This window comes from Crinia signifera, chromosome 8 (genome assembly GCF_055691185.1).
Source record: "Crinia signifera chromosome 8, ASM5569118v1, whole genome shotgun sequence".
Classification (NCBI taxonomy): Eukaryota; Metazoa; Chordata; class Amphibia; order Anura; family Myobatrachidae; genus Crinia; species Crinia signifera.
In genome coordinates this window covers 46,217,501-46,235,471 of record NC_139224.1, presented here as the reverse complement: position 1 = coordinate 46,235,471, position 17,971 = coordinate 46,217,501, and the positions used below count along the sequence as shown (strand labels likewise).

The following is a 17,971-nucleotide window of genomic DNA, read 5'->3' as shown; positions in this document are numbered from 1 at the left end:
CAATAGCATAGGAATGGCAGCAATGATTGCAGTGCTTGCCCCACCCCTTTCATGTCACACTATTGCCCCACACTCAGATTTTTCTGCACAACCCTAGGGGCAGTGGCACTGAGAGAGGGGAAGGGGGGGGGGGCTGTTGTGTGCTGGGCTGCAGTGTGGGGAGCCTGAGGGCTGAACGTCCCCCACTGCACTGTACATAGTTACAAATCATGGCAGGAGTGGTCATGTGATGCATTTCATAAATCCCCCCCCCCACATAGGCCACACCTTCCAGCATCTGCCAGGGGGGAGGGGCCTGTAACAAAAACTTTATGCATTAGCTGGCACATTCAGGGATCAGAGGAAACCCAGGATTTGGCCCCCAAATTGCCAGGATTTAAATCCCAGATTGGAGTTTCCAATCCCAGGATTTTGGGATTAGACTGTACATACACAGTCTAATGCGGGCAGCGTCTGACCACCCGCTCAGACCTTGCCTGGCTGTTCCCATGCCCGGCATGCAGCTCTGCACAGCGTGACATGGCCAGAGGCATTGCTGCTATCTGCCCCGCTCCCAATGTTAGGGGAGTGGGCGCTTTTTTTTGGGAGGTCAATCCCGGGATTCCAGGATTGAGCATTTTTCAGTCCCAAATCCCAGAACTGAAAAAAATACCCTGGGATTGGCATCCCTAGTTAGCATGATCTGGAGCACACACAATATGACTAAATACAGTGTATTCTATATGTAAACCGTAGATCAGAGAAATGGACGTCTTGAGGACAAAATAAACACAAACATGCTTTATAATATTTAGGTTGATATTACTTAACAATTTAGCATGCTACAATATTGGTATAGCCCATAAATAGCATCCCCCACTGTTTATATGCGATGGGTGCTATGTAATAAAGGCTAACTCAGAATAAGGTTATTATGTATTCTAAAAGCAGAGGCTGCAACATTTGCAGTTCAGCAGATGATGACCCCCCCTCTTCCACCACCCACTGTTCCGGAGTAGCACACAGTTAATCTGTCAGCAGAAAACATCCGAGTGACCACAGTACTGAAATATTGACTTATCGGCAGCTGCAGTGGATGCCTATACAGTATGTAGGCCATTCACATCTATACACAAGAAAATTAATTGACCCATTTATCGAGGGCAGATCGCATTAACGCAGCAGAAAAAATTATGATGCTGTCCCCATCGCTGACGTTTTTAGCAATTGTAAGAGGTGCAGTTTAGCAGCCGTTAGCTCATAAAAGCAGAAGAGTCCGTGTTTATTACTGGTTTACATGCAGCGTGGTAGTAATAAACGAGAACACTAGCCCGATATTTTATGACACTATCTGGTGTACACTTCATTAAAGCTGAGCAGAAATAGAAGTGATTTGGGATACAGCACATTTGTATTTTTTGTTTATATGGTGGCAAATTCTGAATGTTAAATAAATTGAAACACGATTTTGTAATGGAGAAGACTTACCCAAAAATATAATTTGCGATCACAGCTCCCACAGGTTTTTTTAAAGCATTTTTGGCAACTTTCTTATTTCCTCTCCGAGAGAAGCCTGGAGTGGTGATGCCAGTAGTCGGCCACAGAAACAGGGCTGGATTAGTCGCCTTATAAATGCGCCACTAGGCCCCCACCCCCTCCTTGAGGACCTTGGGTTTCTCCCATATTAATCTCCACATTCTGCCCACTTCACTAGGAAGCCTTCGGGATGCAGGAGGGTTGTCTACTCTTGCAGAGCTGCAGGAACTACCCAAAAAATCTGGTGAATAGAAAGTACTGGGAGAATAGGGAAGTTTGAGTTCAAGTTAAGTATTGACAGTGGCAGCATAGTGGTGATCATCTGTAGCACAGCACAAGGTTAGCCTGGGTATAGAACAGGGTTGCCTACTTTACATGTCTCCCCTCCGGATGAGGCCTGGAGAGGAGACACTCTACAACTGTTCTGGGATGGGGGTGGAGCCTAATGTTATCAAGGCCCACACCCAGCACAGTAAATGCCGCTATTCACGTCTCTTCGAGAAGTGGCTAAAATGAAGCAATTTGTGTAATTGTGGCTGCACCCCTTATGAGAAGATCCATTAATACTGGTAAAAGTGGAGTAGGGGGCTGTGGGGGGAGCCAGCTGAATGCAGGAGGCTTGCCCACCCTTCCGGGCGGCAGGGAGGGAGACCCAATTTTCAGGAGCCTCCCAGCCATTCTATGAGGGTAGGCAACCCAGATATAGAACCAATGTCCCGCTAACTGTACTTATCACCATGACGAAGCTCAGTCAAGTACTGTATACCCTAAGCAGGACGATTAAATCAAACTGTTTTTCAATACTGATTATGTAGATTAATGCCTAATCTGGATATAGGCAACATGGCATGCTAGACATAGCACCTAATATTCCTAATTTTCTGGGGCAGTCTCTATTTCCTACCAAAATCTGTGTGGCATGTAGATAAAGGGCATCTGCATCTCCGGCTATGGAGAGTTCAATATGCATTAGGCAAAATCATAGGCCGGGAGATAATCAAATGATGGCATACTGATCTTGGCACGCATGCACAAGGCCATCCTGCGAATACAGAGTCTTTTCGGTACTTATGTAGTATCTGGGCGCCCAATTTTAAAATTGGGTCGGAAAAATCGCATCGAATCGCATGCGATCTGATGCGATTTTCCATAGGATTCAATGTTAACACAGTCCTGTTCATTTCCCCACTATCCAAGTGGGCATAGAGTTGATTTTATAAAGCGTGGTGAGCGCAGCGAGCCACCGAGCCCCGCGAGGGGACGCGGATTACTTAACATGTTTTCCGCGTCCGCTCGCCATGTTTCGGGCTCGGTGCGCTCACCACGCTTCATAAAATCAACTCTATGCCCACTTGGATAGTGGGGAAATGGAGTTGATTTTATAAAGCGTGGCGAGCGCAGCGAGCCACCGAGCCCCGCAAGGGGCCGCGGATTACTTAACATGTTTACCGCGTCCGCTCGCCATGCTTCGGGCTCGCCACGCTTCATAAAATCAACTCTATGCCCACTTGGATAGTGGGGAAATGAACAAGACCTTGTTAACATTGAATCCTATGCAAAATCGCATCGAATCGCATGCGATTCGATGCGATTTTGCCGCAAATCGTGTAGAATCGCATCTGATTGTATGCCTTAAGGTAAGGCATACAATCAGAAAATCGGGTGCCCAGATACTACATAAGTACCGTCTTTTCTAATCCAAAGTCGTTCCAAATTAATTGACAGGAACCGGGTTTTGTGGGTGTCACACAGACATTTTACTGGGAGTGTCAGGAAAAACGCAGGCATGCCCAGGTGTTTTCAGGGTGGGTGTGTGACATCAGCCCCGGGCTGGCTAGCGGATTTATATTACACTGGGTGAGTAGGTCCTGGGCTATGCACAGATTTCACTCTGGTTGGCTATCTGATTGCAGGGCTCTGCTAATTAGCAGTGATCATGTCTGAATAACCCCCATAGACAAGTACCTTGTGTGAGGACCATGACAGAGACGTTCTTAGCATTTCTGTCTTAAGGGAGCCATCGATACTGATTAAATATCAACGGCCATTGGGACTCTGAGGGACGGTGGCAGGAGGAAGGACGCATGGGGATGCTGCAAAGAACAGGTCTATTTCTGCTTTCGAACCTGGTGCCGCACATTGGGTTCAAATCTAGATCGAAGGCAGTTAACACTATTTGATTTAGATTCAATTTCAATTAGATTTTGCTTCTAGAAGCAACATCGAATCGAAAATGTGTCCAAATCGAACCGTGTGTACGCCCCATAAACTAGATCTACCTGCTGACACAACCTCATTTCAGCAATATACAGGCGTTTTACTGAATTTCTAGGAGGAAAAAGCTACCTCTATTATCACAAAGCATTTATTAGGATGTCTGCTCTATACAAGGAATTTGAAAAAAAAAAAAAGAATACATTATAAAAATTCTGCCATAATTATTCCATCACAACTGTTGTGAGTACTTTCAAGAATAGGAAGTTTGGAACTCACTAAATAAATCAACTAGAAAAGTCTACTAAGCCAGATGTCCTTTATATAATTCTGAAAAGTGTTATACAATGACTAATGCAGGCAGAAGAGCTCTTGTGAGTCATATCACATTATCCTTGTAAATTACCCCTAGCCAAGGACATAAAATACTTTTAAGTGCAAGAATTAAATGTAAAGTTATTCAGCTTTCACATATTCAGCCTACACAAACGTGTTTACAAGAGACAGGTAGAGAGCGGTTAATTAGTGACTGCTTAAGTACCGAGGCCAGCTCACATCAAGAATTACAGGGGAATGGTTTCTTAAGACAGACAAGTTTATCATCTACTATTGTGGTTTGGGATCTAGAAAGGAAGAAAGGCCTACCAATAGTAAAAGCACAATCTTGACCAATAGGGCAAGAGAAAGACAAAATAATGACCTACTAAGGTAAGATCTAGATTAAAGTCATTCTTTTAGAATCCTCGTTCATCTAATGCCCCTTTCACACTGCACCTCGGACCTGGCTTATTGCCAGGTTGGTGATGTGTCAAGGTGCGGTGTGCACCGAAGCTTATAACCCAGGACGACCAACCCGGCAATTCAATCCAAGTTATAAGTGTAAACCCGGGTTGCCCTCTGTAAAATGGGCCAATGTGAAACTGCAGGACCTGGGTCGGGCCTGGCTTTGCAATGTAAAAGATGTAATAAACAATGACGGCTCAATCAGACAAGGTCTGCAACACAAGGAGAAACCCACCCTGATAGGATAATAGGATGATCTAGAAAAATATGCATGATTGACCACACAGAGTCAAGATCTAGCTTGAAGGCTCTGCACACAAAGCAATGATATTCCACAGCAGACCTGATCTACTAGCACACAATAAAATGTAGTAATTATTTACAACAGTAATAACTATAATAAGCATCAATGGACCACAGAGGAACATAAAAAGGCAGAATGATATGGTCAAATATAAGGATCTATCAAGGTTTTGAAATAACCCACAAACAACTGATCCAGCAAAATATGAAAGTGCAAAAATTGTATTTATGGCTATTTGGGGGATGCCAACATTTATGAGTAATGACTTCGGTGTCCCAAGTGCTGTTATAGGTATGAATATCCGTATCTTCAATGTTCTGCTGTGCTACAGTAATAATGCCCGGAATTCAGCCTTCTCCGGTCTAGACTGACTTATCTACGAATGGGAAATAAATGATTTGATGGTGAGCGACCATCAAATTACTTTTCACCAGTGCAGCCGCATGCGAGTGGATGCGTAAGCATACACATCCACTCACATGCAAATTTGTGTGGTGGTGGGGCGATCTTTCGGTCAGATGCCGTTTACCTGTTCGCTAGGCTGCGAACATACAGGTCTGAGTAAGGACCTAAGAGCACTAACCATACTAAAGTCCTAAGGGCAAGCTCAGCTGTGACGCATCTGTTTGGACATTAACATCCTTCAATATAACAAACGTATTACTACGGTATATTCATGTGTGAACTTAAAAACTGGAAGCTTATAAAACAAATCTGAGCGGCCTCTCAATTGATTAGCTATTGTGTCGATTCAATTTATAAGTTGATGCCGCTATAAACCGATGTAGCCTACTAGGTTTATACGTACTTTTCTCGGAGCGTTTGTAATTCCTTCTTCATGTCGGCATCCTCAAACTCAGAGTCATTATCACTGCTCATATAGGAAGACTGCGAATGAAAAGACGTTACATTTATTGAAGGGACTTTCACGACCGGGCCGTTAGGAGAATCAGGGCTTTGTATACTGGCCTTTCGATGCAAGAAAGCCGCAGCTTTCTTCATGAAGTCATTAGCAGCCCCTTTGCTTGGGGTTGATGGAGCAGCATCTTTGGGTTTTGACGAAGGAATCTCATCACCTGAATCGCTTGACACATGTCCACAGAAAAGAGAGTTTATAGGTGAAGACGTATGAGCTCGAGGTACTGATGTCTTGACTGGGATTGATGGAAGTTGGTCAAGATAGACATCTGGTGGTGCAGAAAACCGCAGATAACTTATTGATGTAACGGTTACATCATCTTCTGTGCTCATCACTGAGAACCTTCCAATAGTTTTAGACCGATCAGGGTGATGTGGTCTCTTTTTGGGAGAAGATCGATCTAAGGAACCACCTTCTTTTAGACACTGATCTCCAGAATCACCTCTTTGTGACTAGGATGCAATTAAAAAATAAAACAAATATATCAAAACTACAGTAAAACAATAAATAAAATAATAATCTGATCAACACCGACATTTCCCTACTTTATATAATTGGAACATGAATTTAGAATCTAAAAAATACAAAATAAGAATTAATTTAATTAATCTTCCAAAATTATACACACATTTGGAATAAAACAGCATTTAACCTAAAAATAAAAACTGTTACATGCTCCCCTACATATTTTGTTTGCCCCCTTGCAGATATTGACCATTCTATGTAACCATTTTACCTAACCCACTCAATCCAAGAATGCAATATCACTAATCGCACTCTCATCCTGGAGTAAATCGTATGGATTCTTTATTAACTACTTTAGACTTCATGTCACCTGCAACTAGCCCTCACTGGCTGTAGTGTTCCTATGTACAAACCTGCAGCAGCCAATAGATTTTAAACAGGATGCGGACTAAATCCCCACAGTCAGGATTCCTGACAGTGAGATCCCAATGGTAATCAACCAGACACAGTAGTTATCAGTAGTTCATTACAGGGGTTTGAGTTTGGCACTAGGGGAACTGTCAGGGATAGACTACAGGAGGTTGGAGGTGGTTAAGGTTACAATGAGTGTAAAAATACTTATGGGATGTGTCAGAATTCGGGCTATAAGAACTCCACTGACTGTCAGTAACTAGACTGCTGGAATTACATATTCAGAACGTTTGAATGACATTTTCTGGAACTAGTGTTTGTGTTATCCATCCAAAACGGTATCCACACTGAGCGGTCAAAGAAAAGAAACACTCCATTGGAACAATTTAGAATTGCATCAAAATACAACCAGTACTAAAAATACCATTAGGCAGACACAACACCGACACCGTAATCCTGACAACAGTGCAGATGCCAACAGACTGCATCTCGATCAAAAGTATGCCGGGGTGTTGTAGCGTTAGCCTGGGGAATGAAGGGGGCGTTAAGTGTAGGCACTAAATGATGGGAGGGTTGGGCATAGGCAAGGGGGTGGGGGAGGGGGTGGATTAGATTTAGGCTGCGAGTAGTGTGGGGTGTATTGGGAAGAGGGTAATTATATTTACCCAGAAGCCCCTGTTGGGATCCAGTTCACCGGTCACGAATAGTGAATCCCCTGATATTAGCCCAGGCAACCAGACACCTACATTATTTTATACGATATAGAGATACAAAATGCAGTATAGTGTCGACACACTGAGAATACTGTACATCCCACAAAACCCCTAAAATAACATGTGGGTAGGATCCCCTGCAGTGCAATCCAAAACAACCTACCTTAACAGAAATATTTCCCAATAGGAAAATAACAATTGGTCATGCAAACTCTAGTAGTCTGAAAAGTCAATTTGGGCAGAAGCATTTCTTCTTCTATTATTAAAATCAAATCCACAAAGTACAAATCTGTGCTTTGAGTGACCATAATTGTAAAAGTCATTACTAAATATGATATATAAATGATTTGCACTGCAATGAGATGTATAATAAAAATAACCATCTGCATACAGCTGAAGTAGTAAGTGTATAGGGTTCATCAAGCTTTAAGAGGTTTGTTGCATAATTGAGAGGCATTTTGTATGTTGAAGCTAAGCTATTAGTCATTAAAAAAGATTTCCTAAAGCTTTGTGTAAGAATGTACCAACCAATCAGCTTCTGTCTTATTACATTGTTTGAAAAATGACATAAGCGGATTGGTCGGCACTTCTGTGATAAAGGTCTACCTGAATTAAAATAATGCACTAAAATTCAGTGAGAGATTCAGGTTCTTATTTCCTAGGGAATGGAGAAAACAATAAATTCAGCCAAGAAACCTTCTACTTCAGCAGACAGCAATTTCAACAAACATTTATAACTTTGAAAATTGTTTTTGTTTTTTTTTTTACATATTTTAAGTTTCTAAAATTCCCTATTTGTGCTAAAATTTGAGCTTTACAGGTTATAAACATTCCAAAATCCCATAGCAATGAAACTTACCATCTGGCTGAATGAATCACGAACACCATTATTGTTGATGCCATCAGCCATCTCTGTTAGTAGAGTTCTCTCATCTGGAGCAGATAGGGATTTGTATAGATTTGCGGGTTCTGCATTCATGTGGTTTGTGGTCTGAAAGCTGATAGCTTCCAAAGCACCTTCTAAAGTTAGAGAACCTTCAGGCGTACCAGCAGGCAGGTTAGCTGGAGTATATTCCTGGTACAACAAAGTACGGAGTTTCTCATCTAAACTTTTAATTGTGTCATCCGTGAACTCCACTCTGGGAGGACCTTCCCCGTCAGACTCCATATTCGATTGTTGCAGATTTGAGTTCATCCCTGGTAAACCTAAAGGTTGCGTCTGTGAGATAGACTGAGATCCTTCAGGAACAACAGAAAGTTGATTTGTTCTTTGAACACCCTGAACAGTTGAACATGCATCTAGCTTTAGGACAACAGGGGAACCAATGTCTGATTCATATAACACCTGCTGCTCAGTCTGAAGTTCCAAAACTTTTTCCTGAGGAACATGGGCTTGACCATTCTCACATGGTACATGTACTTTCTGAATGGCTTCACCTGAGGTTACCAAAGTAGAAGTTTGATCAGGCGGTAACATGCATGCCTTGTGCTCTGGTTGTGGTAACATATGTGCAACTGAAGCCTCTTTAAGCAAAGGTCCATCAGATCCTACTCTGTCAGGCTGTGCTTCCATTACTGGCTGCAGAACCGTAGAAGCACCAAGACCAACAGGATCTCCTTGGAGGAAGGAAAGTGATTCTGGGAGAGTTTGCAAATCCGAAGACGATATAGTGGAGGAAGTCACAGAAGCAGGAATTCCAATTGTCTGGTCGCAGATATCTGTTAAAATGGACTGGCCTGCAGCTGAATTGGACTTTTCTTCTTCTGCAGAACACTTATGTTGGTTATCGTTACAAATCTGTTCATCTGTAACAAATTAAAAAGTTTACAAAACCATAATGTAGTATATACTTTACTATTTCAAATGCATCAAATGTGCTCTCCAGTTTGGCAAACGTAAGTAAAGTCGGTACACAGTTGTTAGGTTGACAGCACTATGGTCAACCACTGAAGGTCGACATGAGCCATGGTGTACACATGGGGAGGTTGACATGGGCTTAGGATGACACAAGCATTAGGTCGACATGGGCTAGGTCGACAGTCAAAAGGTTGACATGGGATTTTCCCCTTTTTTGAGCCTCCAGGCAGTATTTCATTCCCTACCATCCACTAAGGCGTGGTGGAAGAATTATATAGCGCCCGAAGCATGGCGAGTGCAGTGAACCACGCACTGTGACGCTGTGCACCGATAAGGGACATTCAGGATAAAAAAATTAAAAACTCCATGTCGACCTTTTGACGGTCGACCTAGCCCATGTCGACCTTCAGTGGTCGACCCTATGACCCATACCCACTAAAGTCTATGGCAGGGATGGGGAACCTTCGGCCCTCCAGCTGTTGTTGAACTACACATCCCAGCATGCCCTGCTACAGTTTTGCTATTTGGCCATACTAAAACTGTTGCAGGGCATGCTGGGATGTGTAGTTCAACAACAGCTGGAGGGCTGGTGCCGAGTCTGTGTACAGTTCCCGCCGCCCGCCACAGGTCTGGTGTTCAGGTGTGGAGTCGCCACCTCGCTGGAGGGATGGGGTGCACCGGTCCTTATAAGAGACCTGTATAAAGCATTCCGACCACAGCTGAAGTTGCTTGAAGTGCACAACACTCCTGGTCTACCTCATCCCTTATGCCCATGGAGCTACTGTACCTCTATTCTTCTCTCCTACATCTTCTCCTCTTCCTCCCTCTGACACTATTTCTCCAGTTGCTCTCTGCTGGGGGTCTCAAATTCTCACACACTTAGACTCAAGGGTTGGAGTTCTATTGCCTTTTACCAGCAGGACCATCCTTGAGGTCTCTTCCAACCTGCTAATCTTCAACTGGCTGGGATGTTGCTATGGGCAACCTATCAGACTCTACTTCTTTATTTAGCACCTTATAGAAGATAATAGATAGTACCTGATTGGTTGCCCATAGCAACATCCCATCTGAAATAGAAGTCCCATCTAGTAAATTGGTACTTGTATATTATCTGGGCGCCCGATTTTTTCATCGGGTCGGAAAAATCGCATGCGATGCGATGGACCCGATTTTTCCATAGGAATCACTGTTAAATGGTCCCAAATGGCCCCCCAAAATGCCCCCCCCCCATTGTTTGTATGCCCCCTCATTGTTAACGCCACCCCACCATCAACACCAACCCTAAGCGTGGCGAGCGCAGCGAGCCCGCGAGGGGGCGGTGGTACGCGTCCTCTAACCTTTTCATACCCCCACTATCCACGTCGGCGTGGAGTTGATTTCATATAGTGTGGCGAGCGCAGCGAGCCACCGAGTCCGAAGCGTGGCGAGCCCCGCGAGGGGACGCGCATTACTTCACAGGTATTACGCGTCCGCTCGCCACGCTTCGGGCTCGCCACACTATATAAAATCAACTCCACGCCGATGTGGATAGTGGGGGTATGAAATGGTCGGAGGAAACGTACCGCCGCCGCTCGCCACGCTTCGGGATGGCGTTGATGGTGGGGTGTCGTTAACAATGAGGGGGCATACAAACAATGGGGGGGCCTGGGGGGCATTTCACATTGACCCTAATGGTCTCAGGTATCATTTGGGACCATTTAACATTGGTTCCTATGGCTAAAATCGTATCGCATCTGATTGTATGCCTTAAGTTAAGGCATACAATCAAAAAATCGGGCGCCCAGATATTACACAAGTACCAGTAAATTTCCCCCGCATATGTCAGGACTTCACATCCCAACAGACCATCAGCAACCAATCACTTCCTTTTACTCCCCCCTTTCCCTCCCACCTCCCAACTTGACCTGATCTCCCCTCCTACCTCTCCATCTGCTTGTTCCCATCGGTATACAGTCATTTGGTCTACGGCATGTTGGTCGACAAGCATTACGTCGACACCATTAGGTCAACATGGGGATAGGTTGACATGGGTCAAGGTCGACAGATACTTTCTTTTTATGTGAGCTCATTAGTACTTTTGACTTACAATACCTTTCCTCACCTGACATCTCCCCCCCTCTCCTCAGTTGTATTACCAACTGTCTCTCTGCTATTTCTTCTTGGATCTCCCAGTGCTTTCTGAACCTTAAAAGGTCAAGTGGTGCCCATACACGTTACAATTATTGTATACAATATCGCATCTCATTGCATCTCGGTTTAGCAATGAGATGAGATCTAGTACAAAAAGTATGTGCTGCACATACTTTTTGCACTAGATCTCATCTCATCTTATTGCAAAACCGAGATGCAATGAGATGCGATATTGTATACAATATTGTATACAATAATTGTAATGTGTATGGGCACCTTAGGACTGAGCGGATTATCTTCCCACCTTCCCGCTCAAACTCACTATCTATTGATGGCAGGACTATCTCCTCTAGCCCTAAAGTGTGCTGCCTTAGAGAAATCCTGGACTCATCCCTCTCCTTCAGACCACATAGCCAGCAACTCACAAACCTGATGTTTTTATCAATATTTCCAGGATCAGACCCTTTCTCACCCAGGATGCTACTAACACCCACATCTTCCTGCGGTTTTCTGCCAATCTGAACTTTATTTCAGTGTCCTCTGCTGATGCAGTTATTTTTATGTACCCTGAACTTGTCCTCTATTGTATTCAACTGTAAGTCACTGTTTCCTGCTTTGCTGATTCCTTATGGCACCCAAAAATAAAGGATATATTTATATAAACAACAAATATATCTAAATTAAATAAATACCTGCACAATCAATTGGCTGTTCCTTTACGGTTACTGATGATACATCTGAAGAACTTGGGCTTTCCATCACTGGACATATGATGAACCACCTTTTTCCAGTGTGTAAAACTAAATAAAAAAGACACACATACCATATAATATTTTAAGGTGAAATCAAATGTGTACATAGGTCTGCAGTCCTATGCTTCTGTATGAGTGTGGAAATGTCATTGCTAAGGAACATACAAATCTCATACCGTTTTGCTGATAAACTGGTGTTTTTACGGGGTTGAGTTGATTTTCCTTTGAAAAGATTAAAAGCAAAATATTAGAATGTCTGAACACAGCTTTAGTTACTAAACCACTAAGCTAGACTTTTAAGGCAAAATTATAAGCATATCATCCAAATAATTCCCTACAGTTGGGTTCCCATATCCCCAGACCTGCTGTAGTCACCCTAGAGTGTAGTATTCAATCTATGTAAAATTTTACCCCAAAAATCGGAAAATCTGCACTTTTTTCGCTCAAATACAGTTGTGCTCATATGTTGACATACCCTAGCAGGATTTGTGATTTTCTGCCCATTTGTCAGAGAGTATAAATGATAACTCACAAACTTTTCTTTCTCTCATGGTTCCTGGTTGGGTGAAGCCATTTATTGTCAAACAACTGTGTTTACTTTTTTTACATCATAATGACAACAGAAACTACCCAAATGACCCTGATCAAAAGTTTGCATATCCCAGTTCTTAATACCGTGTATTGCCCCCTTTAACATCAATGACAGCTGGAATTCTTTTGTGGTAGTTGTGGATGAGGCCCTTTATTTTCTCAGATGGTAAAGCTGCCCTTTCTTCTTGGCAAAAAGCCTCCAGTTCCTTTAAATTCTTGGGCTGTCTTCCATGAAATGCACGTTTGAGATCTCCCCAGAGTGGCTCAATGATATTGAGGTCAGGAGACTGAGATGACCACTCCAGAACCTTCACTTTATTCTGCTGTAGCCAATGACCGGTCGTCTAGACCTTGTGTGTTGGATCATTGTCATGTTCTGGGCTGATGAGTTGGGTGAATTTTTCGCAAGTTTTTTCTGATAGCAGGCTGCATTCATCTTGCCATCAATTTTGACCAAGTTTCCAGTAGCTCACACAGCCCCAAAGCATCAGCGATCCACCTCCGTGTCCACCTAGAACTTGTTGACTCGTCTCCAAATGTAACGTTTATTGTTGTGGCCAAAAAGTTAAATATTGGTCTAATCACTCCAAATGACTTTGTTCCAGAAGTTTTGAGGCTTGTCTCTGTGCTGTTTGGAGTATTGTCAGCAGGATGCTTTGTGGCATTTGTGTAGTAATGGCTTTCTTCTGGTGACTCGACCATGCAGCCCATTTTTCTTCAAATGCCTCCTTATTGTGTATCTTGAAACAACCAAACCACTTGTCCTGTATTTCAGCTGAAGTTATTTGTGGATTTTTGTTTGCATCCCAAACAATTTTCCTTGCAGTTGTGGCTGAAATGTTTGTTGGTCTACCTGAACGGGATTTGGTTTCCACAGAATCCATAATTTTACACTCCTTAATTAGAGTTTAAACACTGCTGTTTGGCATTTTCAATTGCTTGGATATCTTTTTATATCCCTTTCCTGTTTTATACAGTTCAATTGCCTTTTCCTACAGATCCTGTGTCAATTATTTTGCCCCAAGAATCCAGACACGTCAGTGCAGCACTGGATGAAAGATGCAAGGGTCTTTCAGGAAACCAGAAACTCACTGACCTTTTATACTCACACACACACGGATTACAAGCAAACCGATCATAGGTGAGGATGGTTACCTTTAGTAGCCATTCAAACTCGCTTGTGTCAACTTGTATGCATGTTATCAGGCTAAAATCTCCAGGGTATGTAAACTTTGGATCAGGGTCATTTGGGTAGTTTCTGTTGTCATTATGAGTTAAAAAGAGTAAACATAGTTGTTTGACAATAAATGGCTTCACCCAACCACTAACCATGAGTGAAAGAAAAGTTTGCAAGTTATCATTCATATTCTCTGACAAATGGCCAGAAAATCACACATTCTGCTAGGGTATGTAAACTTATGAGAACAACTGTATATACTAGACCCAGTTAATCCAAGTGCTGATTTTTCGACTGGCGAAAAACACGAGGATCGCCGAATTACTCACCGATCCATGTGTTTTAGTCAAAAACTTGCCTATTTTTAGCTGATGCAGATTCAACTTTAAACAAAGTCGAAGCTGCATTGGCGGAAAAGCTGGCCTAAAAAGGTATGAATAGGTATGTCCGGATTATTCGGCTAGATTAAAAATATGGACAGGAATGAATATCTACCTTACTCTGTGATAGCCATATCTATGTGCAGTAGGAATATGGACTGCATTAAATAATCTATTTTATCATCATCAGGGTCAGGGTACGGTCTGCTGCATGGTACCCCCCAAAATTACTCACACCAGCACTGAAACTAGCACTGCTGTAGAAGACACAAGAACAGGTTTAAAAACCTTACAGTACTTCACTTAGTGTACAGCAAGCATCATTTGACTGTCATTAGTCGGTGGCTAAGTAATGAGTTTTAATCAATCTAACTATTTCTATGTCATTTATGTCATTTATAAAGACACTGAAAGGGTAACTGATAATGAACACTCCAATGGTGCATAGATCTATTGCTTTCACAAAGGTTGGTGAAGAGGTCCATATGAACTCTCCTATAACAACTACTGTTTTATTTTTAAGTAGGTTTTTTTTTTGTGCGATAACATTAACCCTTTGAGTGCCAAGCGAAATTGTCAAAATAGGTGTGAAATTTGCTAAGAAGACATTTGTATTCATCATATGACCTGTAATGTTTACCTTGTGCAGGAAATATATATATATATATATATATATATATATATATATGGTACTTGTGAGTTATCTGGACGCCCGATTTTTTGATTGTATGCCTTAAGTTAAGGCATACAATCAGATACGATGCGATGCGATATCGCATCGCATCGCATCGCATGCGACCATCGGATGCGATGACCCGATTTTTCCATAGGAATCAATGTTAAAATGATTCCTATGGAAAAAGGGGTCCTTTTCATACCCCTACTATCCAAGTGGGCATGGAGTTGGATATAAACCTGTGGCGAGCGTAGCGAGCCACCGAGCCCGAAGCGTGGCGAGCGAAGCGAGCCCCGCGAGGGGACGGTATTCCGTGTCCCCTCGCGGGGCTCGCCACGCTTCGGGCTCGGTGGCTCGCTACGCTCGCCACAGGTTTATATCCAACTCCATGCCCACTTGGATAGTAGGGGTATGAAAAGGACCCCTTTTTCCCATTGAATTCCATGTTAAAATGGACTCAGTCCATTTTAACATTGATTCCTATGGAAAAATCGGGTCATCGCATCGCATCGCATCGCATCCGATGGTCGCATGCGATGCGATGCGATGTGCCCGATCCGACCCGATTTTGAAATCGGGCGTCCGGATAACTCACAAGTACCATATATATATATATATATATATATATATATATATATATATTTTTTACACACCAACATTTTTTTATTTGAATTTATATAACAAATGTGAGCGACGTGGGCATTTTAGTAGATATTTTGCACATCTCACAGATGTTGGCACTCCAAGGGTTAATAACTGTGTGCCAGTCACGCCGGGTCTCATTACGTATTAACATAACCCCACTGTATCAACTTTTTATTCATTATTTATTAGCCAATCAGAACATTGGAATTAATCTTAAAATCTTACAGAATGTTTGTGTCAAAGACAAATCTGAAACCAATGCAAACAAGGAGTCATTTATGTGTGCTAATGAGCGCACTATGAGATTGACTCAGTACTGATCACATAAGTGATCAGTACCAATGTTTTCCGAGTGGGTCCTGTGATCGCAGCACAGTATAGTAAAATACCTATAAGAGATGCTCACTATGGCTGGACTAACAGCATCTGTCATGTCCCACGAAGTATGTGTCGTCATACACTGTTCAGTTACTGTCATGTTATTATTGCAAAGCTTTGCATCTTGTGAAAATTGACCTTCCTTGTTCCTGTAGGGCTCTGATGTCATTAGCCCTGCCTTCTTCCCATCTCTATCTCATTGTATGTCTGCCATCTTAACCTTCAGTTGATTCCTGTTGAGCTCTGGCAAATTATTATCTTTTCACCTACTGTTTTTGTGCATTATTACAAGAATATCAGCTTGAAATAAACCCTCATCTGGATTCTTCACACATGCCTCTTCAGTTGAGTTGACACTGTCTGACAAAGTCTCCTGATGTAAGTACTGGTTCACTATGGACATACACAGATGAACTGTCTTAAAGGCCTTACATTTACAGCCTGGTTATTGAGTCAGAACAGTGAAAAGATAGTTTATAAACTGCCAGATATACCAGCAAGCCAGCTGCAGCTTCTGCAGATACAAAGAAAGTAACTAGTTTGCCTGCAGTGTGAGGAGAAATCATCAGTGTTTTGCAGCCACACAGACAGCTACATCACACAGATTCTTCTAGCAAGCTACTGTACAAACTCACTCCAGTGTTATTCAGCTCCATTGTACCTGTGTGCTATCATGGCTGAAGGGAACACTGTGCAGCCTGTTCAAGATGAACACTATCTACAATCAGAACAAGAAGTTATGGATCTCAACTTACAGTCTAAACGCCCGGTTAAGCCTACATGGAAGGTTAAAGAGAATCTTGAAGGTAGGAAACATGAACTTTCTGCCCATATCCTAAACTTATGGCAAAAACTACAAAGTCACATGTCCACCATCTCTCAGCATGATTGTGATGTCTCACCACTAGAGGGAGCCCTAGGTCAGCTTTGTTCAGTATATGAACTTTACACAGAGAAATGTCAAGAATATGTACATGTTTTGAAAACGCTTAATACTCACGACGCATTAAAGGAATTGCAAGGCTTCAAACATCTCAATTTGGATCGAGACAGTTTAGTATGTGAAGTTAAGTGTAAGACAGCAGCCAGTATCGCACAATTATTGGAAACATCATCACGCATTTCTGTGTCCACCAGGCATTCAAAGCGATCATCTAAGTCACGAAGTTCAAAATATTCCATGCTTAGTGAACAACTTTTAAAGGCACGTACAGAAGTTGAAACTGCTAAAATACAAGCCGACTTTGCAAAAAAAAGGGCTGAAATGCAAGCTGAAATGGAAGCCAGAGCAGCGTGGGAAAAGGCGGAAATAGACGCTCTGGAGAAACAATGTGAACATGCCACAGCAATGGCACGTTTAAAGATTTTAGAACAAGCTGCCAGTATAAGTGAAAGAGACAGCATCAATTTAAGTGAAGTGGATGCAGAGGATCCTCTTAAGCGCACAAGAGATTACGTCCTAAGCCAGAACAGTGAACCCCTGATTGCTGAAAACATTCCTAACAGGGCACAACAAAGGGACTCTGATCATTTTTCAACAAACCATGTCCAAGGTCAGTACAATACACACACCACAGTGCACCAAGGTCCAATGCCTCAAGAAGCTCCATATACAAATGTATGGTCGCAAACCAATATGCCAGTAAGTCACCAGATCCCTGGTAACCACACAGTTTCATATGCAGCAAGACCTATGGACTTTAAACCAGCTCCTAGGCTAAATGCCTATGCACCCCCATATCTCCCTATGTCTCTTACCCAGAACACTATAAACAATACGAACAACCAAACTCAGCAGCCAGCATTTTCTTGCCCAAAGTCAGAGAAAACAGACATGTCAGACTTCGCAAGATACATGGTTCGCCGTGAACTTATTAAGACTGGCCTCACTAAGTTTGATGATCAGCCTGAGAACTACAGAGGTTGGAAATGTGCCTTCAGGACCGCAATTAGTGACCTTGGCATTACTGCTGCTGAAGAACTAGATCTACTGGTCACATGGCTTGGCCCACAGTCCACAGAGCGTGTCAAGCGACTCAGATCCGTCCACATCGCTAATC

General features: G+C 42.7%; 1 protein-coding gene across 8 annotated transcripts in view; it reads right to left on the bottom strand.

Annotated features, from left to right (window-relative positions):
- The window catches only part of WNK2 (WNK lysine deficient protein kinase 2), a 184,573-nt gene that overhangs the window by 18,787 nt on the left and 147,815 nt on the right, over window positions 1-17,971 (bottom strand). For 7 of the 8 annotated variants that reach the window (XM_083156291.1, XM_083156290.1, XM_083156295.1 and 4 more), the window contains 4 exons: window positions 12,241-12,286; window positions 12,005-12,112; window positions 8,184-9,130; window positions 5,625-6,187 (listed from right to left, as the gene is read on the bottom strand). In XM_083156291.1, coding sequence (XP_083012417.1) covers window positions 5,625-6,187; window positions 8,184-9,130; window positions 12,005-12,112; window positions 12,241-12,286 — 1,664 coding nt within the window. The remainder of the gene's footprint in view (window positions 1-5,624; window positions 6,188-8,183; window positions 9,131-12,004; window positions 12,113-12,240; window positions 12,287-17,971) is intronic. The other variant, XM_083156294.1, reaches the window with a different exon arrangement.